Here is a 21651-nt window from a genome sequence, read left to right as displayed (position 1 = left end):
GGCATTCAACCAGTTTCATGAGGTTGTCACCTGAAATGCATTTCAATTAACAGGTGTGCCTTGTTAAAAGTTCATTTGTGGAATTTCATTCCTTCATAATGCGTGTATAGTAGGTATGTCCAAACTTTTGACTGGTACTGTAGCTAGCTATCACAAGAGGTCCGTGCCAAGTAACTGAGAGCTACACTCCCAGACAGGCAGGTATCCTAGTGGTTAGAGCATTGGGTCAGTAACTGAGAACTACAATCTCCGAAGAGGGAGGTAGCCTAGCAGTTAGAGTGTTGGGTCAGTAACTGAGAGCTACACTCCCAGACAGGTAGGTAGCCTAGCAGTTAGAGCGTTGGGTCAGTAACTGAGAACTACAATCTCCGAAGAGGGAGGTAGCCTAGCAGTTAGAGCGTTGGGTCAGTAACTGAGAACTACAATCTCCGAAGAGGGAGGTAGCCTAGCAGTTAGAGCGTTGGGTCAGTAACTGAGAGCTACACTCCCAGACAGGTAGGTAGCCTAGCAGTTAGAGCGTTGGGTCAGTAAATGAGAGCTACACTCCCAGACAGGTAGGTAGCCTAGCAGTTAGAGCGTTGGGTCAGTAACTGAAAGGGCAATAGCTCAAATCTCTGAGCAGACAAGGTGAAAAATCTGTTAATATGCCCTTTAGCAAGGCACATCACCATAATTGCTCCAGGGTCACCGTTCATAATGGCTGACCCTGGCCGTGACCCCACTCGCAGAGGATGTCTCAGGGGAGTTGGGATATGCAAAAAAACAAGTTTCCAAGTCACACATGCATAATATAATGCACAACTATAAGCACCCACCAAATTATTATTACAACACACACAGACAGTCAAGGTGAATGATGAGGAGGTCCAACGATCAGTAACAATGGGATAGACAGACTCATTCTGCGCTACTCTGGTGATACAATATAGTTTTTTTCACACCTTTTTCTGTTATAATTTCCTTGCAGTAATGACTGAATCTTGATTCATGTTCAACATTAAGGATGGGAATTCTGCATCCATTGAATTCCAGAGAGGGACTGAATAGTCCCCCTCACCCCCAAAAAAAAGACTTTGATAAGACTTACGAAATCAAATCACATGGTTAGTAGATGTTAATGCGAGTGTAGGGAAATGCTTGTGCTTCTAGTTCTGACTATGCAGTGATATCTAACAAGTAATCTAACAAAGGAGAGAGAGAAACAGAGAAAAGAGAGATACGGAGAGAGACAGACAGAGACACAGAGAAAGAGAGAGATATGGAGAGAGACAGACAGAGACACAGAGAAAGACTACAAACACATCAGTGTGTTGATTCAGCAGAGAGTGGCCAGCCAGCCTTGTGTATATATTTTGTGTACATGGAGCCTACGTTTTAACAGGGCTGTGGCTCTGTGAGGCATGGTGAATAACAGGATTAACCAGACCCTGGGAGACACTGGCTCGCTCACAGGGCAGGGTCACAGAATTCTACCAGAGCCAGAATGGTTGAGTGACCCACCCCCCTACGCCAGGGGTGGGGGGTAGTGTTGCCCACTTCCTGGAAGGTTAGGCAGCCCCTGGCAATGGGTACCCCTTGAACCACTAAATGTTTGGTTCCTCTCCATAGGTAACAGAGAATTAGAGCAGAATATGCTGTTTGATGTAAAGAAGTATCAGCATAAATGTGTCTGTCTTCCATTACAAAACAACAGACAGGCAAAGGAAGTGGTCAAAGTGGTCACAGGTCTGAACAGACAACCGGCTTCAACCACTACACCCCCTCGCACACCCTGCGATCACACAGAACCTGTGCCAGTCTTTTCATTGGCAACAATAGCTAATGCCATATCTAGTTCTAGTTCCCAAGTTGCGTCGAGACAGAAGGGTAATGGAGCAATGCCACCCAGCACACAATGGCAGCCTATCATTCAGCAGGGATTAGCACCGACATAAAAACTAGCCAGTTCTACAATGCATAATTTTGTTTGGGTGGGAAAGAATGATAGATGGTCTTTGGATAGTGTACTGTAGATATTACTGCACGGTCGGAACTAGAAGCACAAGCATTTCGCTACACTCGCGTTAACATCTGCTAATCATCTGTATGTGACCAATAAAATTTGGTTTGATGTACAGTTGAATTCAGAAGTTTACATACACCAGCCAAATACATTTAAACTCAGTTTTTCACAATTCCTGACATATAATCCTAGTAAAAATTCCACCTTAGGTCAGTTAGGATCACCACTTTAAAAAATGTGAAATGTCAGAATAATAGAAGAGAGAATGATTAATTTCAGCTTTTATTTCTTTCGTCACATTCCCAGTGGGTCAGAAGTTTACATACACTAAATTAGTATTTGCCTTTAAATTTATTAACTTGGGTCAAACGTTTCAGGTAGCCTTCCACAAGCTTCCCACAATAAATTGGGTGAATTTTGTCCCAGTCCTCCTGACAGACCAGCCTGCTGGTCTGCGCATGTTCTGAGGACATGGCTAGGGATGCCGTCTGGGCCGGCAGCCTTGCGAGAGTTAACACGTTTAAATGTCTTACTCACATTGGCCGTGGTGAAGGAGAGCCCGCAGGTTTTGGTAGCGGGTCATGTCAGTGGCACTGTATTGTCCTCAAAGCAAGCAAAGAAGTTGTTTAATTTGTCTGGGAGCAAGACGTCGGGGGTCCGCGACGGGGCTGGTTTTCATTTTGTAATCCGTGATTGACTGTAGGCCCTGCCACATACGTCTCGTGTCTGAGCCATTGAATTGCGACTCTACATTGTCTCTATACTGACTCTTAGCTTGTTTGATTGCCTTGCGGTGGGAATAGCTACACTGCTTGTATTCGGTCATGTTTCCAGTCGCCTTGCCATGATTAAATGCAGAGGTTTGCACTTTCAGTTTTGCCCAAATGCTGCCATCACCGATGGGTATAACATCACCGATGCACTTGCTAATAAGCTCGCTCACCGAATCAGCGTATACATCAATGTTTATATTTGAGGCTATTCAGAACATATCCGAGTCCACGTGATCGAAGGAATCTTGAAGCGTGGAATCCGATTGGTCGGACCTGCATTGAACAGACCTGAGAACAGGCCTTTCCTGTTTTAGTTTCTGTCTATAGGCTGGGGGCAACAAAATGGAGCCGTGGTTAGATTTGCCAAAAGGAGGGCTTTGTATGGGTCGCGGAAGTTAGTTAGAGTAGCAATGATCCAGAACATTGCCAGCCCGGGTTGCGCATTCGATATGCAGATAAAATATAGGGCGCCTTATTTTCAGATTAGCTTTGTTAAAATCCCCAGCTACAATAAATGCATCCTCAGGATATGTGGTTTACAGTTTACATAAAGTTCAATGAAGTTCTTTCAGGGCGGTCGAGGTGTCTGGTTGGGGGGGATATACACGGCTGTGATTATAATTTAAGAGAATTCTTGGTAGATAAGGCGGTCGGCATTTGATTGTAAGGAAGTCTAGGTCAGATGAACAAAAGGTATTGAGTTCCTGTATGATGTTATGATCACACCACGACTCGTTAATCACAAGGCATACACCCCCTTCTGCTTCTTACCAGAAAGATGTTTGTTTCTGTCGGAGCGGTGCGTGAAGAAACCGGGTGACTGTACCGACTCTGATAACACATTCCGAGTGAGCCATGTTTCTGTGAAACAGAGAATGTTACAGTCTCTGATGTCTCTCTGGAAGGCAACCCTTGCTCGAATTTCATCTACCTTGTTGTCAAGAGACTGGACATTGGCGAGTAGTATGCTCGGGAGCGGTGAGTCTGACCAGAAGACCGCTCCGTCTGTGGCGCTGTTGTTTTGGGTATCCTACTGGGATCCGATCCATTGTCCTGGGTGGTGGTCCAAACAGAGGATCCACTTCGGGAAAGTTGTATTCCTGGTCGTAATGTTGGTAAGTTGACGTTGCTCTTATATCCAATAGTTCTTCCCGGCTGCATGTAATAAGACTTATTTCCTAGGGTAACAACGTAAGAAATATATACATTTAAAAAAAGAAGAACGCGAAGCGGGGCGACCATCTCTGTCAGCTGCTGCATACACACACACACACACACACACACACACACACACACACACACACACACACACGTGTGCAGCAGCTGGTATGAGATCTGTAATGCAACACAGCTGGAGCATTAGTGTGCTTTCGGAACGCTAGTACTAGTTTCGGAACGCTAGTACTAGTTCTACCTAATTCCTCCATCACGTTTCCTCAAAAGCATTGGGTCACACTCAACAGCGGAGGCGGCAACAGCACTCCTGCATCATCCATGAGACGTAATAGATTGGCCAAACACTGTGCTACACGAGATCCTGAGGGACCGAATGAGAACTGTACTCACACAGGGCCGGGCTTACCAACTGGGGCCCTGGTAAGGGCCGGACTAACCAACTGGGGCCCTGGTAAGGGCCGGACTAACCAACTGGGGCCCTGGTAAGGGCCGGACTAACCAACTGGGGCCCTGGTAAGGGCCGGACTAACCAACTCTGTTATGCACCTCCGCTATTGAACTGAATTTCTCCTGGTGTATTCATGCATGTCCAGTGCTGGCTCATGTCCAGACTATGGATGATTCTACACTGATTCCACAGTCTATAGAGTACTGGTTCATGTCACCATGAGATGGGTCAATTGGCATTGTGGGACTGTGTGGGCACAGGCTGTGTGCCTGGCATCCTGCTGGGACTGGCAGCCTGTCATTGTGCCTCGTTTTAAGTGGCTCTGGAGAGTGCCTGTCGATGGCTGGGTGGCAAGAGGACATGGCACAGTGTGTGCCTGAGGGGAGGAGTATGAAATAAGAAGAAGTGTAAGTGTGTGGTCACACTTTTAATTGCATTATGATCTCTCTGGCCTGAATTCTCCACCACCAGGTCCTCTGTACTGGGGTGATAAGCCTGAGTGTGTGTGTTTGTGTGTGTCTGTGTGTGCATGCAATGAGGAGTATGTGTGCATGTGATAAATAACAGATGAGGGAAATAAATAACGTGTGTGTGTTGATGCGTATGCTCCTTCCTGCCTATACATAATGACCCATCCAGAGAGCCTGTCTGATGGAGGATGCATAATGACTCCAGACGTTTAAGGTCTCCATCATTATCCCCTCTGGACTCGGGCCAAACACACAGTGCAGGGATGTTTGTTTATACAACCTTTCTAATGAGTCATCCTAACGTTCCCCTGCTCAACATAACTGCAGTAGTGTGAGGGAGGCCTGGTACAGTAGCCAGCCATATTCAGAGTTCTTGGTCTTGTGGTCATCTGGTCAGAGTAAATCAGCGTGCAGAAAACATGAGGCCCAACTCCCTAGAAAACAAGTGGACCTCTTTATGGCCACCGGCCACAGTGACTTTACCTGGTCTCCCACACATTGCTATGGTCACAGATTAAGCCCGTTTCCTCACACTGCCGGTCTTGGTGAGGATGTATCATTATGCACTACAGAGAAACTATAGTCTAGCACTTTGTCTGTATCTCCGTCTCTCTATCATCTCTGTCTCTATCACACTCTCTCCGTGAAGAAAACAATGATCATGTTGCGTCATTCAGACAGTCTTTCTTCAGGGGAGAAATTGTCTATTTTTTCACTTTGTCATTACTTCCTGGCCAAACGTCTCTAAACATTTAGAGTGGGATAGTGGATGTTTTAAACAAGGGGGTTCCACTTAGCCCAGCTTGTTTAGAGGAAAAGAGAGAGATTTATAGGGATCAAAAAGGGGAGAGTTCCATAATAACAATCTCAGAAGACTTATTTATATATTTATTTTAAAAATACCATAAAGGATTATGTACAGGGTGTGATTTAAGGACCAAGAGCCATTTGAAAGCATTGAACATTTTATTTATGGCTACATGACAGTGTATTTGGTCAATTGCTCCTTCACTAACTACGGCCTCCATACGGTTTCCATATGGTACCCTGTGCCAACTGGGAAAGTATTCACACTAGGCGTGGCCAGCATGCCATATATACCGTATACCGGGGTATTTGGAAATAGCCACAGGATAGTTTTTCAATATCGTTGAAACATTTTTTTTTTACTTTCTTCAATAAATTGTAATATTTGTAGCTACTTTTTAAGTAAATACCTGCAGTCAACTTGTGTAATACGTTAGGAGATGAACAACGTGATCTGCTTATTTCCCATCACATCCTTTTACATTATGAAGATAGTAGTTCCACAGATCAGTTGAGCCGGTCATGTGTTTGTTTGTAAATAGCACAATGGGAGAAAGAGGAAGCAGGTCCAACTGTTTATTGAAAGTCAAGTGTTTTTTCGCTTCAATAGACTGATCAGGGACGTGCAACTATAATTTTCCCTCACAGAAAAGACATTAGTGCAATACAGTCGGTTCATTTTCACTAGATGACAAGAGAAGTGCAACGGTTACACTGAGAAAAGTACCAGAGAAAAAGTAGCCATCTGCTGATAGAATGCCTGTTTGTGAACAGCAACTGAAGCAACAACTTAGTCTGATGCAGAGCAGAAATGACAAAAAGCATCTTAGATCGGCGTAATCAAAACGCAGCAAGAGATTTTATGCATTTTATATATTTTTCCTGTGTGAAAAATCTAGAATTCTGCGTTAACTAGCAAGTTAACGCAACGGCTAAGTTTATCTAAGTAACTAACTTAAGTTGGCGGGGCTTCATATTGTGTAAGCTTTCTACCGCGTTTGAGAAGTCAAAGCACTTTGGATGAGTTCTGTACAGCAGTCACTGCTATCTTTTGATTTCCTTGCATTGATTTCCAATCTATTTTTTTTATTTTATTGAACCTTTATTTCACCAGGTAGGCCAGTGGAGAACAAGTTCTCATTTACAACTGCAACCGGGCCAAGATAAAGCAAAGCAGTGCGACACATACAACAGAGTTACACATGGAATAAACAAACATACAGTCAATAATACAATAGAGAAAGTCTATATACAGTGTGTGCAAATGAGGTAGGATAAGGGGGGCAAGGCAATAAATAGGCCATAGTGGCAAAATTATTACAGTATGGCAAATTAAACGCTGGGGTGATAGATGTGCAGAAGATGAGTGTGCAAGTAGTAGAACTGGGTGTAAAGGAGCTAAATAAATAAATAGCAATATGGTGATGAGGTAGTTGGATGGGCTATTTACAGATTGGCTATGAACAGGTACAGTGATCTGTGAGCTGCTCTGACAGCTGGTGTTAAAGCTACTGACGGAGATATGAGTCTCCAGCTTCAGTGATTTTTGCAGTTCGTTCCAGTCATTGGCAGCAGAGAAATGGAAGGAAAGGCAGCCAAAGGAGGATCGGCTTTGGGGGTTACCAGCGAAATATACCTGCTGGAGCACGTGCTGCAGGTGGGTGCTGCTATGGTGACCAGTGACTGAGATAAGGTTGGGCTTTACCCAGCAACTCCTTATAGATGACCTGGAGCCAGTGGGTTTGGCGACGGATATGAAGCGAGGGCCAGCCAATCGAGAGCATACAGGTCACAGTGGTGGGTAGTATGTGGGGCTTTGGTGACAAAACGGATGGCACTGTGAAAGACTGCATCCAATTTGCTGAGTAGAGTGTTGGAGGCTATTTTGTAAATGACATCGCCGAAGTCAAGGATCGGTAGGATAGTAAATTTTACGAGGGTATGTTTGACAGCATGAGTGAAGGATGCTTTGTTGCAAAATAGGAAGCCGATTCTAGATTTAGTTTTGGATTGGAGATGCTTAATGTGAGTCTGGAAGGAGAATTTACAGTCTAACCAGACACCTAGGTATTTGTAGTTGTCCACATACTCTAAGTCAGAATCATCCAGAGTAGTGATGCTGGATGGGTGGGTAGGTGTGGGCAGCGATCGGTTGAAGAGCATGCATTTAAGAGCAGTTGGAGGCCACGGAAGGAGAGTTGTATTGCATTGAAGCTCGTTTGGAGGTTAGTTAACACAGTGTCCAAAGAAGGGCCAGAAGTATACAGAATGGTGTCGTCTGCGTAGAGGTGGATCAGAGAATTACCCGCAGCAAGAGCGACATTATTGATGTATGCAGAGAAAAGAGTCAGCACGCGGATTGAACCCTGTGGCACCCCATAGAGACTGCCAGAGGTCCGGACAACAGTCCCTCCGATTTGACACACTGAACTCTATCTGAGAAGTAGTTGGTGAACCAGGTGAGGCAGTCATTTGAGAAACCAAGGCTGTTGAGTCTGCCGATAAGAATATGGTGATTGACAGAGTCGAAAGCCTTGGCCAGGTCGATGAATACAGCTGCACAGTATTGTCTCTTATCGATGGCGGTTATGATATGGTTTAGGACCTTGAGCGTGGCTGAGGTGCACCAGCTCAGAAATCAAATTGCATAGCAGAGAAGGTACAGTGGGATTCAAAATGGTCGGTGATCTGTTTGTCAACTTGGCTTTCGAAGACCTTAGAAAGGCAGGGTAGGATAGATATAGGTCCGTAGCAGTTTGGGTCTAGAGTGTCTCCCCCTTTGAAGAGGGGGATGACCGCGGCAGCATTCCAATCTTTGGGGATCTCAGACCATACGAAACAGAGGTTGAACAAGCTAGTAATAGGGGTTGCAACAATTTCAGCGTATCATTTTAGGAAGAGAGGGTCCAGATTGTCTAGCCCTTGCTGATTTGTAGGGGTCCAGATTTTGCAGCTCTTTCAGCCAGTCTGCTCCTCCTCCATCTTCTCTGAGCAGAGCAGGCAGGCTGGTTGCTCTAATGACTCCAGACAGACACATCATGTACACATGCTTCTTCAAACGAGACAAGCATGCGTCAAAACCTTTGAAGGTATTTGGTGGACTTCTAGACTCAGGAGGCGTGCACACCATCCACCGCTTCTGAGTATATTACTCGCTAATGTTCAGTCCCCAGACTTCTCCCAGGTGGTGAAGGTAGGAAACGACACATCCACTATAATGATTATCAACACAGGGGCCCCACAAGGGTGCATGCTCAGCCCCCTCCTCTACTCGCTGTTCACCCATGAATGCGTGACCACGCTTGCCTCCAACTCAATCATCAAGTTTGCAGATGACAAAACAGTAGTAGGCCTGATTACCAACAATGACAAGACAGCCTACAGGGAAGAGGTGAGCTTCAAAGGACATTAACCACCCGAGCCATGGCCTGTTCACCCTGCTATCATCCAGAAGGCGAGGTCAGTACCGGTGCATCAAAGCAAGGACCGAGAGACGTAAATACAGCTTCTATCTCAAGGCCATCAGACTGTTAAATAGCCATCACTAGCCAGCCTCCACCCAGGACCCTGCCCTGAACTTAGTCACTGTGGCTACCACCCAGTTACTCAACCTTACACCTTAGAGGCTGCTGCCCTATGTGCATAGACATGTGTCATGACTGTCCTGATCAGGTCAGGTTACAGGAGACCACAACCCTACAGATGATCTCTCAACCCCAACAGAGGAGGAGAGATCTAGGGGTCTAAAGATGTGGGGGGTTTATGACCCCTCACGCCCCTGGTAAATCTTAGGCCACAGACAAATTCCTTTTGTCCTGTTACTATGGAGAACCAGCCTCAGAACATTAAACATGAAATACAGGGACTTTGGAACAATGGTTTCCGTCAGCCACAATGGTGGTCATGACGATAGATGGAATATGAAAATGTATGTCATTTTTGTTTTGTTATTAAAGGTTAATAGATGACGTTAAGAAAACATTGTAACGTCAACAGTTTACCTAGTATATGTTTGATGTTTATACATTCGACGTTGTATGGAAAATGTCCAAATCAAAGAGAATGTTTTGGCAAAGATGAAATGTGAAGTTAGTTGTCTAAAATTGGATTTGAGTCAAATCTAGACCTTGCCTCTTAACTAGGTACGCCCAGAGAATTGCCCTAAAGGCGGTTACGCCCACTTCTGACACGAGGGTATAAAACCTGTGAGTAAAGAATTTACAGATAAGACTACGTGACCCAAGCTGCAGCCGAGGTCTAAAAAGTCAACGAACCCAAAACGCAACAAGTTTGAAGACAAATATTTTTCTACCCAAGCTACGGATGAGTAGCTGTGTCTAAGCGGGTGAATTCAAGTCAAACCACCTAGCCTCCATCTCCCATCGAATCGTGGTATCTACACTGTTTCATTCCTATGCTGTGAGCTCTGAGCTACAGAGCTGTCTGACCTCAGAAGAGCCCTTCCAGAACAAAGGTGAGGGAACAGACTCCCAAGCCAAAAGGACACTGACATCGTGAGGACGACCAGAGAGTTGCGCCGGAGAAGTGCGTCATTGAGCAGCCTGTACGGTCCACACAGAGAATCCACACGTAATTACATCATTATGTTCTGACCCATAAGAGCGGCAGTTTTGGGGCAAGGCTAGGGTTAGAATAAGCATAGCTGACAAATTCCCCCAAATGTATATTTCTCTCGTGTACTTTCTCTTTTTCTCTCGCTTATAAATCCACATTTTGGGTAACACGCCACACCATAGTGTGTTGGCCCGTTATACTAAGTTCTAATCAATAGCCTAGAATGTGGTTTTGTGCATGTGTATCTTTAATCATCATTTTAGCTTTCTAGTAAATAAATACCCAACTAAGATTGGTCTGGTACGAACTCATTGGTGAGGCCCGGGTCCGTGCAGATTCCCGGATTATGCGACGTTCAGAATGAGATTGTAGAGGTAACTGATTAATTAGCGTCTGTTGTAAAATCGATATTCTGATATTCTTTGAGTTAATTTGGGAAATAGAAACTCAATAAAAACGAATTTTCCCATGGAGCCCCAGGTTAATGAGTTAATAATTGCTTGATTCAGTTAATCACGCAATTAGAAACGTTTAATCATTCGATGAGCAACAGTCGTCACATTAACTAATACAACGTCACAACACATGGAATCACTGGTCACTTGAATAAAGTTTGCATACTGTTTTACTGATTTCCAGAGGGTGGAACGCATCACCGGGGGCACAGTGCATGCCCTCCAGGACACCTACATCACCTGATGTCACAGGAAGGCCAAAAAGATCATCAAGGACATTAACCACCCGAGCCACGGCATGTTCACCCTGCTATCATCCAGAAGGCGAGGATGATAGCAGGGATTGTCAGTGATGTGTATGCTGAGGAACTTGAAGCTCTGAAGCTCACCTCCTCCCTGTAGGGAGCACCCGAGTGGCGCAGCAGTCTACGGCACTGAATCTCAGTGCTAGAGGAGTAACTACAGACCCTGGTTCAATTTCAGGCTGTATTACAACAGGACGTGATTGGGAGTCCCATAGGGCAGTGCACAATAGGTCCAGGTTTGGCCGGGGTAGGCCGTTATTGTAAATACTCATTGGTTCTTAATCTGACTTGCCTAGTTAAATATATATCAAATATCATATGTAAAGTTGAAGTCAGAAGTTTACAAACAGTTAGGTTAACAAACTATAGATTTGTCCTATATCGACATAACCTGAAAGGCCGCTCAGTAAGGAAGAAACCACTGCTCCAGAACCACCATGAAAAAGCCAGACTACGGTTTGCAACTGCACAAGGGAACTGTTCTAATGAAACAAAAATATAACTGTTTGGCCATGAAGACCATCGTTATGTTTGGAGGAAAAAGGGGGAGGCTTGCAAGCCGAACATCACCATCCCAACCGTGAAGCACGGGGGTGGCAGCATCATGTTGTGGGGGTGCTTTGCTGCAGGAGGGACTGGTGCACTTCACAAAATATATGGCATCACGAGGCAGGAAAATTATGTGGATATATTGAAGCAACATCTCAAGACATCAGTCAGGAAGTTAAAGCTTGGTGGAAAATGGGTCTTCCAAATGGACAATGACCCCAAGCATACTCCCAAAGTTGTGACAAAATGGCTTAAGGACAACACAGTCAAGGTATTGGAGTGGCCATCACAAAGCCCTGACCTCAATCCTATAGAATATTTGTGTGCAGAAATGAAAAAGTGTGTGCAAGCAAGGAGGCCTAGAAACCTGACTCAGTTACACCAGCTGTGTCAGGAGGAATGGGCCAAAATTCACCCAACTTATTGTGGGAAGCTTGTGGAAGGCTACCTGAAATGTTTGACCCAAGTGAAATAATTTAAAGGCAATGCTACCAAATACTAATTGAGTATGTAAACTTCTGACCCACTGGGAATGTGATGAAAGAAATAGAAGCTGAAATAAACAAGTCTCTACTATTATTCTGCACATGTCACGTTATTAAAATGAAGTGGTGATCCTACCAGACCTAAGGCAAGGAATTTTTACTGGGATTAAATGTCAGGAATTGTGAAAAACTGAGTTTAAATGTATTTGGCTGGTGTATGTAAACTTCCGACTTCAACTGTATATACTATATTCTACTGTATTTTAGTCAATGCCACTCTGATCTTGCTCGTCCTAATATTTATATATTTTCTTAATTCCATTATTTTAATTTGAGGTGTGTATTGTTAGTTAGTTAATTTTTAGTTAGTTAATTTCATACAAATAATGAAACATGAGTAATGACAGCTTCTGGGCTAATTTATCATAATTGTTATGGAAAGGGTTGGGATCATGCTTGTTAGGGGGCACAGAGGGCGGTTACACAATCATCCTAATTGTTTACACAGTCCCATTCATTGACGTCATTACGCAATATGAGGAGAGCATTGAACATGATTGTCTCAGTAGTCTGGCTCAGGAGATACAATCTGTGTGTGTGTGTGTGTGTGTGTGTCCAGAAATGCAGGACAGGGAAGATGCCAGAGCTTACATGACCAGTCCATCCTGAATAGTCAATCTGAACCATCTCTCTCCTCGAGGATCGCACTACTATACAGAAGCCCCTGTGATTATTCATTAAGCAACAAGGCTTAGATAGGCGTTGAAAGCTAAGCACACAGCTAAGTAAGTTAGTGAGGATGGAAGGAAAAACATAATTGACGTTTCATGAAATTACAAATATAAATACTTGCCTCTATAAAAAGCAAAGGACAAGACACTGTGTTCCCAATTCTAACGGAACCCATGACAGAGATAAAAAGTTGATGAGGCGTTCCTACTCCACAGAAGAGATGCTTTCGGCAACTGTGGCAAATCGTTTTAACTAGATTTCCACATGCATAAAGGATTCGTTCTGATGATGGAGGCTGGTGGGGCTGTTTTGGCATGGGCTCGTCTAGACATGGACCTAATCTAAATCGGCCACATGGAGCCTGATCAACGTTCTCCAAAAAAGGGGACAACAGAAATAGAGGAGCAACTGAACCACATCTCAGCTGGATGAGTGCACTCTCTGCCAATGTTGTATCTAGATTGTCCCGAATGTGTGAGCAGTCGTATGGGGACTCCTCTCTGCTGCCTGCTTTCATGTTATTTCTAATGAGCTGATTGAATTTTGTTAGATGAGGGAGAAAGAGTATGTTATGGCCTCCTATCTCTCATGTCTTTACTGCTAGAGAAGCACCTGATCATAGGATGAATAGAGACAGCTAAAACAATGACGCAGGGATGATCATAGAAATGCTCTCAAAGAAACAACAGCTATAGAAGATTTGAAAAATGCTCTCACTAAGAGCAAGGAATGGTTCGTTCTCTCCGTTGTGTTATTGTAAGGCGCAGTGACAATTTAAAGACAGACAGCTGACACAACGGCTCAAGAGTACAACACTTCAGTTTGTGAGTGTACATATGACTACAGCACTCCCATTAAGTTCCGTGCCTCACACTGAACATGCGGACACCAGAGGATGCACAGCCTCATCCGAGTAGAGTGACTGATCTACATCAGAGAAACCCCCTTCCTTCTTGTGCCCTGACAGTAGACACATGGAGCGACCAACAGACAAGAGGATTAGGGCTGTGACGGTCATGGAATTTTGAATGACGGTTATTGGTCAGTCAAATGTTATAGTCGTTTGAAAAGCAACAATAACACCACCACCTTGCTTGTTTTAGCAAGGACTAAGTTTCATCAAGTTGTGAAGAGTCCATGTTAACACAGAAACAGACTCAACCACACAAATACCTGGCCTCCCCCTCTTCAGTAAGCTGTTCGTTCCACAAACAAAAAAACGGTTATGGCGGTTATTTTATCTTCTTTTATCTTCACCGATAAATCAAATTTAACTGGTGACACACAAATTTAGCAGATGTTATTGCGGTTGTAGCTAAATGCTTGTGTTCCTAGCTCCAACAGTGCAGTATCTAACAATTCACAACAATACACAGAAATCTTGAAGTAAAAGAATGGAATAAAGAAATATATAAATATTAGGTTGAGCAATGTCAAAGTGGCATTCGCTTAAATACAGTAGAATAGAATACAATATATACATATGAGATGAGTAAAGCGATGTGGATGTGTTGTTTCCTACCTTCACCACCTGGGGGCGGTCCATCAGGAAGTCCAGGACCCAGACGGACCGCACCCAGGTTACACGATCATACAGTAATTGAGCCAACCCTAGATACCACATCTTTACAACATGCTGCTTGCTCATCCAGGCTCTGGGCCATCCTCCACTCTCTGCAACCATATTTCTCTGTATGGAGTGATCCTTTCTAGTCTTCATGCAATATCCTTCTGTATGAGCTACTATCAACCTTTTGTTTTTCACAAGTCATAAAGCTCAAGGATTCTTCTATTGGAACATCGCTGCAGAAAAAGTCCTCCCACAGGTTTCATTGTCAAAGGGTAATCACAAAGACGGCAGTACTATAAACCACTAGCCTGAAAGAGCTCAGCTCAGGGTATCACATCAGCACAGAGCTCTATAGAAGATGACAGTCCTATAAACCACTAGCCTGAAGGAGCTCAGCTCAGGGTATCACATTGGCACAGAGCTCTATAGAAAATGACAGTACTATAAACCACTAGCTTGAAGGAGCTCAGCTCAGGGTCACATTGGCACAGAGCTCTATAGAAGATGACAGTACTATAAACCACTAGACTGAAGGAGCTCAGCGTATCACATTGGCACAGAGCTCTATAGAAGATGACAGTACTATAAACTACTAGCCTGAAGGTGCTCAATAGTAGAGGTCCCGTGTGGCTCAGCACAGCCCTTGCAACGCCAAGATTGTGGGTTCGAATCCCACATGGGACCAGTGAGAAAAAGTAAGAAATTGTGCACGCTCACTTCTGTAAGTCACTCTGGATAATAGTGTCTGCTAAATGACCCCCCCCAAAAAGTAAAATGTAGTAGGTACCACAAAGCCACTCAGCAGGGGTTAGACTACATACTAATTGCTTTTCACCTGCATTAATATACTCTGTCCCTTGACCATCCATCAAGGTTAGAGTGAGTGCAATTACCAACTCATTAACAATCACCCAGTATTTCCATGGTGGCCCGGGGGACCAACGTCTGTAACTATTTTGAGTGATACGCTAATTGAAAATGTAGGGGCTCAGGGATGGGGGAAGACGTGGCAAGCAGGGGAGGGATATGGATAACTCTTTAGAAAGGCATTGCCCTTGTCTGGTCCTGATCCACTTCACAAGGTGCAGACAACCAGCATTTTGTCTCTGATAGGCTTTTATTTTCAGGTTCGACTTATCAGTAACCTGAGATGTCATTCACCAAAGCTTTTTGAGGTTCCACTGATGGCCTACTTTTGAGTGGCATCGTTCATCACCAATAGATTTCTGTCACCGAGGATGAAAGTTCAGTTTTAACATGTCGATCGGTAACCTCTTTAGATATGGGGCTACAACTCAGATTGAGTTGTACCCGGACTGGGCTCTGGACCCCTGATGGAAGCATTAGCACTGTTCACCACCAGCTGTGGCCAGCTTCTACCCTCCACTAAAGACTGCCAGTCAATCAGCAGAAATGGGTATCATGGTGGCATATAGAGCAGGATATTTTACTCATTTTGTTCTAGTGAAGTAAGTGATTCTATGAATATGGTGCCAACATTAAAATGCCAGCAGGCACAGTCAGAGGTCTCTGATCTCCTCCATGGGTGGTGGTGTGGAAATAATGATCATGCTTTTGAGCACACCTGACTTTCACCAGACCCACAGTAACTAACTTGATTCGCTGCGGTTCGCAAACATTGAGCGGCTACTTCTAATTGGGAGTCCAAAGACAAAGATCTGATATAATAAAATTGATTTTTTTAAAACAATTGTTTAATTTGGTCAGTGTGGGTAACTGTTATAATGGGGTTTCAATACTTGCTTTTCAATATCACATCAGGGACTCCCTCAAACCCTGGTTGTCGCTGGAATAATACCAAACCTCTGTGTCTTGGTATGTGTTTCTGCGCCGTGGTTCTTCTTCTAAACAATGCAAGGAACCAGTTTGACTAAAAGCTATATACCTTGGGGTAAACAGCTGCTGACTTCAAGGGCTTGACAATAAAAGGTCATACTGACAGACAAGTCCTAAAACACACATCAAGGATCAGGTTTCCAGGTTTCCTTCTCCAAATCTTCAACTCAAAGTGTTTACAAAGAAATACTGTCAAACACTTGACCAATGTGGTTTGAGTGAAATATTCCCCTGTACAGCCTCTGGCTCTGCCAAAATATTCCCAGTTATTTGCATAACTACACAGGCATGTCATACTACACACCTTTTTAAAATTGTTCACATTATGACTTCTGTCATAACTGAATACTGCCCAGACTGCATTCTATGCCAGGTTAAACTTTGTTGCAAAACAATTTGTCATCATCCTGTTAAAATCTTATTCCTGTAAGCACTTACATTTCATTTGTACCTTACTGGTGTATGTTACGTCAATTAAAAGAGCATGGACCTTTTGGGGAGTGTTATGTGCAGTCATATTAGTCCCAACACATCTACTTATTCCATTATGGGTGTCACATTGAGAATTAGAACTAAAAGTAAGATTCAAAATAAAGGGGAGGGGGATCACCTCCTAGCACTTTGACCAACAGTGTTGCTCACACAAGCTTGCTGGCCTTCATCTTAGTCACTTTGGGATTTCTATTCAGCATCAAAAGACAAGAGCCACCGATATAGAGTACAGTTAGGAGACCACACACTAACAGGCAGCTGAAGAGAAGAGGGAGAGAAATCAATAGATCTCTACGAGATTCTTCCTGTTCTCCCCAATGGTCCCAGTGTCAGCAGCCCCTTTTCAGTTGCAAGACGGGCCACCCGAATCTGCCCTGTCCTCCATTAAGTGGCCAGTGGTAGGCATCAAGTAACCGGCTGGCAGAACACCAGTGGGAAAACAGCAGAGCTGGACTGTCACGCTAGACAAGATGGTTGGCCAAACCAAAGAGTCCACAGGGACAGAGAGACAAATGAGGAGGAGAATAAGTTGAGGGAAGAGATGGTGGGAAAGAGACAAGAGGACGAAAGGAGGGAGAGGTTGGGGGAGTGAGAGAAGAATGAGACAGGGTTGATGAGAGGAGGAGAAATGAGAAGAGAAAGATGAGAGTTGGAGGATGATGAGGGAGGGAGAGAAAAAGTTGAACAAATAGATGGGACAAAAACGAGACGAGAATAATGCATGTGAAAGTGTGAGATAAAGAGAGAGCATGAAAAGGGGGGAAAGTCTGGAACAAGACTAATGAATGTACAAGTGCTGTTGAAACCTCAACTCCATCGCACTCCTAGCTTGGGGGTTGGGGGGGGGACACTGAGGTGTCAAGGAGGGGGGCTTGGGAGCCAGAGCGTCAGAGCGTTGCCGTGACGCTCCTGTGACATTTGTAACATGCTGCACTCTCGCACTTCCCCTCCAGTCTCGCAGCATGATAGCCTCCTGCTCCAACGCCGCCACTGCCTCTGGGACAAATCGGCGATCCATCGAGTGTCACGGTTACAATGGTCTCCCTCGCTGTGCACCTCTTAACACCGTCCCCCTCTGCCAGCTTCTCCCCCACCCATACAAAACCAACCACTCTTCTGACAGCATCATTCGGGGAGGTCTTGGGAAGATTGGGGATATGGAGGAGAGTCCTGGGCACCACTATGGAGGCTTGGCTGGGATGTACCCCCACATAACCCCAGTCCTATTCAGTCATGGCCTGGGTGAGAGAGAGTGGTGACTCAGAGGATTCAGTGTCGCCCCTGTGCATGCTTGAGCGAATGTCGTTGAGCCTAACACCGACTAATCTGGTCGTCAAATAGCACTGCTGAAATCTGCTTGGCTTTTTACCAACAACCAGGGGATGGCAAAGAGGACCAGTGTGCCAAGCTGCTCTGGGTACGGTATCCCGCAGCTCCCTCGGAGAAAGAGTGAGAAAAGGAAAAATATAAAAGAATGGGAGGAGAAGGTATGAAAATGAGAAGAGAGGGTAGAAAGAAAGAGGGCAAGGTGGCATGGAGAAAAAGCTATTCATCTGTGTCAAAGGAGGAGAGAAGCGGCGTTTCAATTTCTATTGGTAATAAGTACTGATTTGGAGCTGTTAACAACAGTCATAATCAGACTGAAGCAGACAATGTTTGACTCATACACAATAATTGTTTTCCAGATTATGCAAATACACTCTATGCAAATAAACTCTTGAGTTGTGTACTCTGCAAGTGTAGTTTATTGTGCTCCTCAGTGTGATAACCACTACATGGGCAACCTGAAGGTATGAACTGGCAGTGGAACACTTCCCTCATGTACCAGTAAGCTACATCTGAAACTGGGTTAAGCATTGGACCACCAACCTTTGACACACGGCTCTCAGGTGGTCATCCAAGAGGCACGAGGAAGGGGTGTGGCCTCTGGATCCCCACCAAACGACTAACCATCCGCCTGAATGACAGACTGACTAACTAACTATGACTGCCATCTGTCACGAGTCAGGACCACCCTGCACCAAAACAACAAGCATAGAGACTTCCTCATCCGAGAGAGAGAGGGGCACTGTGGGTGATGCCCAGTGTAAATGTCCTATCTATAACCCACCACGTTGGGAATACAGATGGCACAGGGTCTGCATTGCATTCAGTTCACTCGTGTCTTATTTCTTCCATCAATTCCTCTGCTGCCTTTACAACAGCCACTTTCTTTGTGACCCACATTTCATCAAAGAGTCATTTAAACCACTCAACTGAAAGAGGCAAAAAAAGAGGAAGGGGGAGGTGGCAGAGGGGTGCATGTGGTAAAGCATTCAGCAGGTACCAAAACATTTGCTATACCAGTTCACAAGGCCTATCATAAAAGGCTCCTAAAATGAAATCTTAAGCAAACTGGCTTTAGCCAGCTTTTTTCAAATATTTGTTTAATGACTCAACCAAAGGATTAAACCAAGCATATCAGTCTCCTCCTTGGCACTGTACGTGTGTGCCATATTGAAACGGAACGGCTGAGACCAATTGGGCGAATTAAGAAAACACTCCTTTCACTCAGTTCTGAGGAGACATTGTAAACCATCTGTTTATTGAAATATTTACTAATAATATTGGTAACACCAATTATTTATAAGCACACGACTGTCCTATAATAAAGCTAACAACACATGATGTATTTATTCAGGACCATTATGAGATAAGATACAGTGGCATAGTGCCTTGGTATTGTACACATTTTGCCATGAAAATGTTGATGTTTAGAGATCAGGGATTCTTGAAAGGACAATCGCAACTTTTTCCCCACAAATAGTTGTCTTAATATTAACAACATTTTAACTATATATTTTGATAGGCCAAAGTATCAACTATCACGCCATGTAAAGGAACAAACTAATTTTGAAAAAACGGTATATAGCCTGTCTTTTTACTGTTGTTTTATTTCTTTACTTACCTATTGTTCACCTAACACCTTTTTTTGCACTATTGGTTAGAGCCTGTAAGTAAGTATTTCACTGTAAGGTCTACACCGGTTGTATTCGGCGCACGGGACAAATAAACGTTGATTTGATACAGGCGTCCTTCCTAACTCACTTGCTGGAGAGGAAGGAAATTGCTCAGGGATTTCACCTTGAGGCCAATTGATAGAGTGAAAAGAAGGAAGCCTGTACAGAATAAAAATATTCCAAAACATGCATCCTGTTTGCAACAAGGCACTAAAGTAATACTGCAAAAAATGAGGGAAAGCTATTAACTTTTTGTCCTGAATACAAAGTGTTATGTTTGGGTCAAATCCAATACATTACGGAGTACCACTCCCCATATTTTCAAGCATAGTGGTGGCTGCATACGTTATGGGTATGCTTGTAATTGTTAAGGACGGGGAGATTTTCAGGATAAAAAAAAAACTAAAATGCAGCTAAGCACAGGTAAAATCCTAGAAGAAAACCTGGTTCAGTCTAACTCTAACCCACCAGACACTGGGAGACGAATTCACCATTCAGCATGACAATAACCTAAAACACAAGGTGAAATCTACACTGGCGTTGCTGACCAAGAAGACAGTGAATGTTCCTGAGTGGCAGAGTTACAGCTTTGTCTTAAATCTACATTAAAATCTATGGCAAGACCTGAAAATGGTTGTCTAGCAATGACCAACAACACATTTTACAGAGCTTGAACAATTTTGAAAATAAAATGGGTAAATGTTGCACAATCCTGGTGTAGAAAGCTTAGAGAAAGACTCAGCTGTAATTGCTGCCAAAGGTGCTTTTACCATTCCATCATCTCTCTTTTCCCTTGTAAAATTTGGCTAAATGTAAATTAAGATCAAATAATGCAACAAAACTATAAAATTAAGTTTCGCTGCAAAACAAGGACTCCCGGGTGTGTGCTACGCAAGTGATGAGATAATAATAAGACATTAAAAAGGGGGCATGTTACCACTTATTTTCTGGACAACAACATGATTCTACTGGAGGCTACTCCAAAGACGCACAACGCCTGTCGAGAGTATTTAATATAGGCTGAAAAACAATGATTACGTTTAGGTTTAAAATATAAAATCAGTAAAAAGGATCCATGATGCACACAATGAAGGTTGTAAAAGGTAAAAACAAGCGAAGTTGATTTGAACTTCACGCGCACTGCATTCTTGTGGAGAGAAAAACACATAGCCAACAATCATCAAGTAAAAAAACGACAAAATGCTTTTAAAATGTACTAATAATGAGAAAACACAATATTAAATATCAAGTTCTTACCTAATTGACAGACGAGCAAGAGCTGAGTGAGCAATAGGAAACATCTTGAAGCAGCCGTTTCCATATTTCAACCTCACCAGCCTCGGTGGAGACAATAAAAAGGTAACGTCTGGTTCTGGGAAAGATACTCCCGGCAAGCGTGACGGTTTCAGTATTGTTTCATGGTGGGAGTTGTGTGGTCCCAGTTTCTCTTCTATTCGGTATCTCCGGGGCGACTGTTCTACACGGAGATGTGTTTGAGAGCGTGCGCCTCCCACAGACCATAACAACGCACGAGCTCTATCTTGTTCAAGGGAGTTGAAGATAGTTTTTTTAAGCCTCCATTCATTTATTTATTGATTCAATTAATTCATTATGAATTGTGATGATTCCATGGAGCTCAGTTGCAACAGTTGTTTTGGTTACTTTTTATATGTATGCAACATATTTTCAACCACAAACTATAGGCTAAGGATAGGATGGTTGACCAAACTCCACCTCTACACATGAAATGGCAACGTTTATTGAAAACTTTTGGTTCACACATTTAATTTCACATGGATAGATTTTTTTTCAGAGGACCTCTCTAGACATCTGTGTTGCCTTCAGCACTCAGCGGTCCCATTCTGTGAGCTTGTGTGGTCTACCACTTTGCGACTGAGCCATTGTTGCTCCTAGAAGTTTACACTTCACAATAACAGCTCTTATAGTTGACCAGGG

The 21651-nt window shown here is 43.8% G+C and overlaps 1 protein-coding gene across 4 annotated transcripts in view; it reads right to left on the bottom strand.

The window, feature by feature from the left end:
- The window catches only part of LOC118358778 (receptor-type tyrosine-protein phosphatase zeta-like), an 86667-nt gene extending 65434 nt beyond the window's left edge, over positions 1-21233 (bottom strand). For all 4 annotated transcript variants that reach the window (XM_052480597.1, XM_052480598.1, XM_052480599.1 and 1 more), the window contains exon 1: positions 20953-21233. In XM_052480597.1, coding sequence (XP_052336557.1) covers positions 20953-21016 — 64 coding nt within the window. In that variant the 5' untranslated portion in view covers positions 21017-21233. The remainder of the gene's footprint in view (positions 1-20952) is intronic.
- Between the last annotated feature and the right edge of the window lie 418 nt (positions 21234-21651).

This window comes from Oncorhynchus keta, chromosome 26 (assembly GCF_023373465.1).
Source record: "Oncorhynchus keta strain PuntledgeMale-10-30-2019 chromosome 26, Oket_V2, whole genome shotgun sequence".
NCBI classification, from domain to species: domain Eukaryota; kingdom Metazoa; phylum Chordata; class Actinopteri; order Salmoniformes; family Salmonidae; genus Oncorhynchus; species Oncorhynchus keta.
This window is presented reverse-complemented; position numbering and strand designations above follow the sequence as displayed.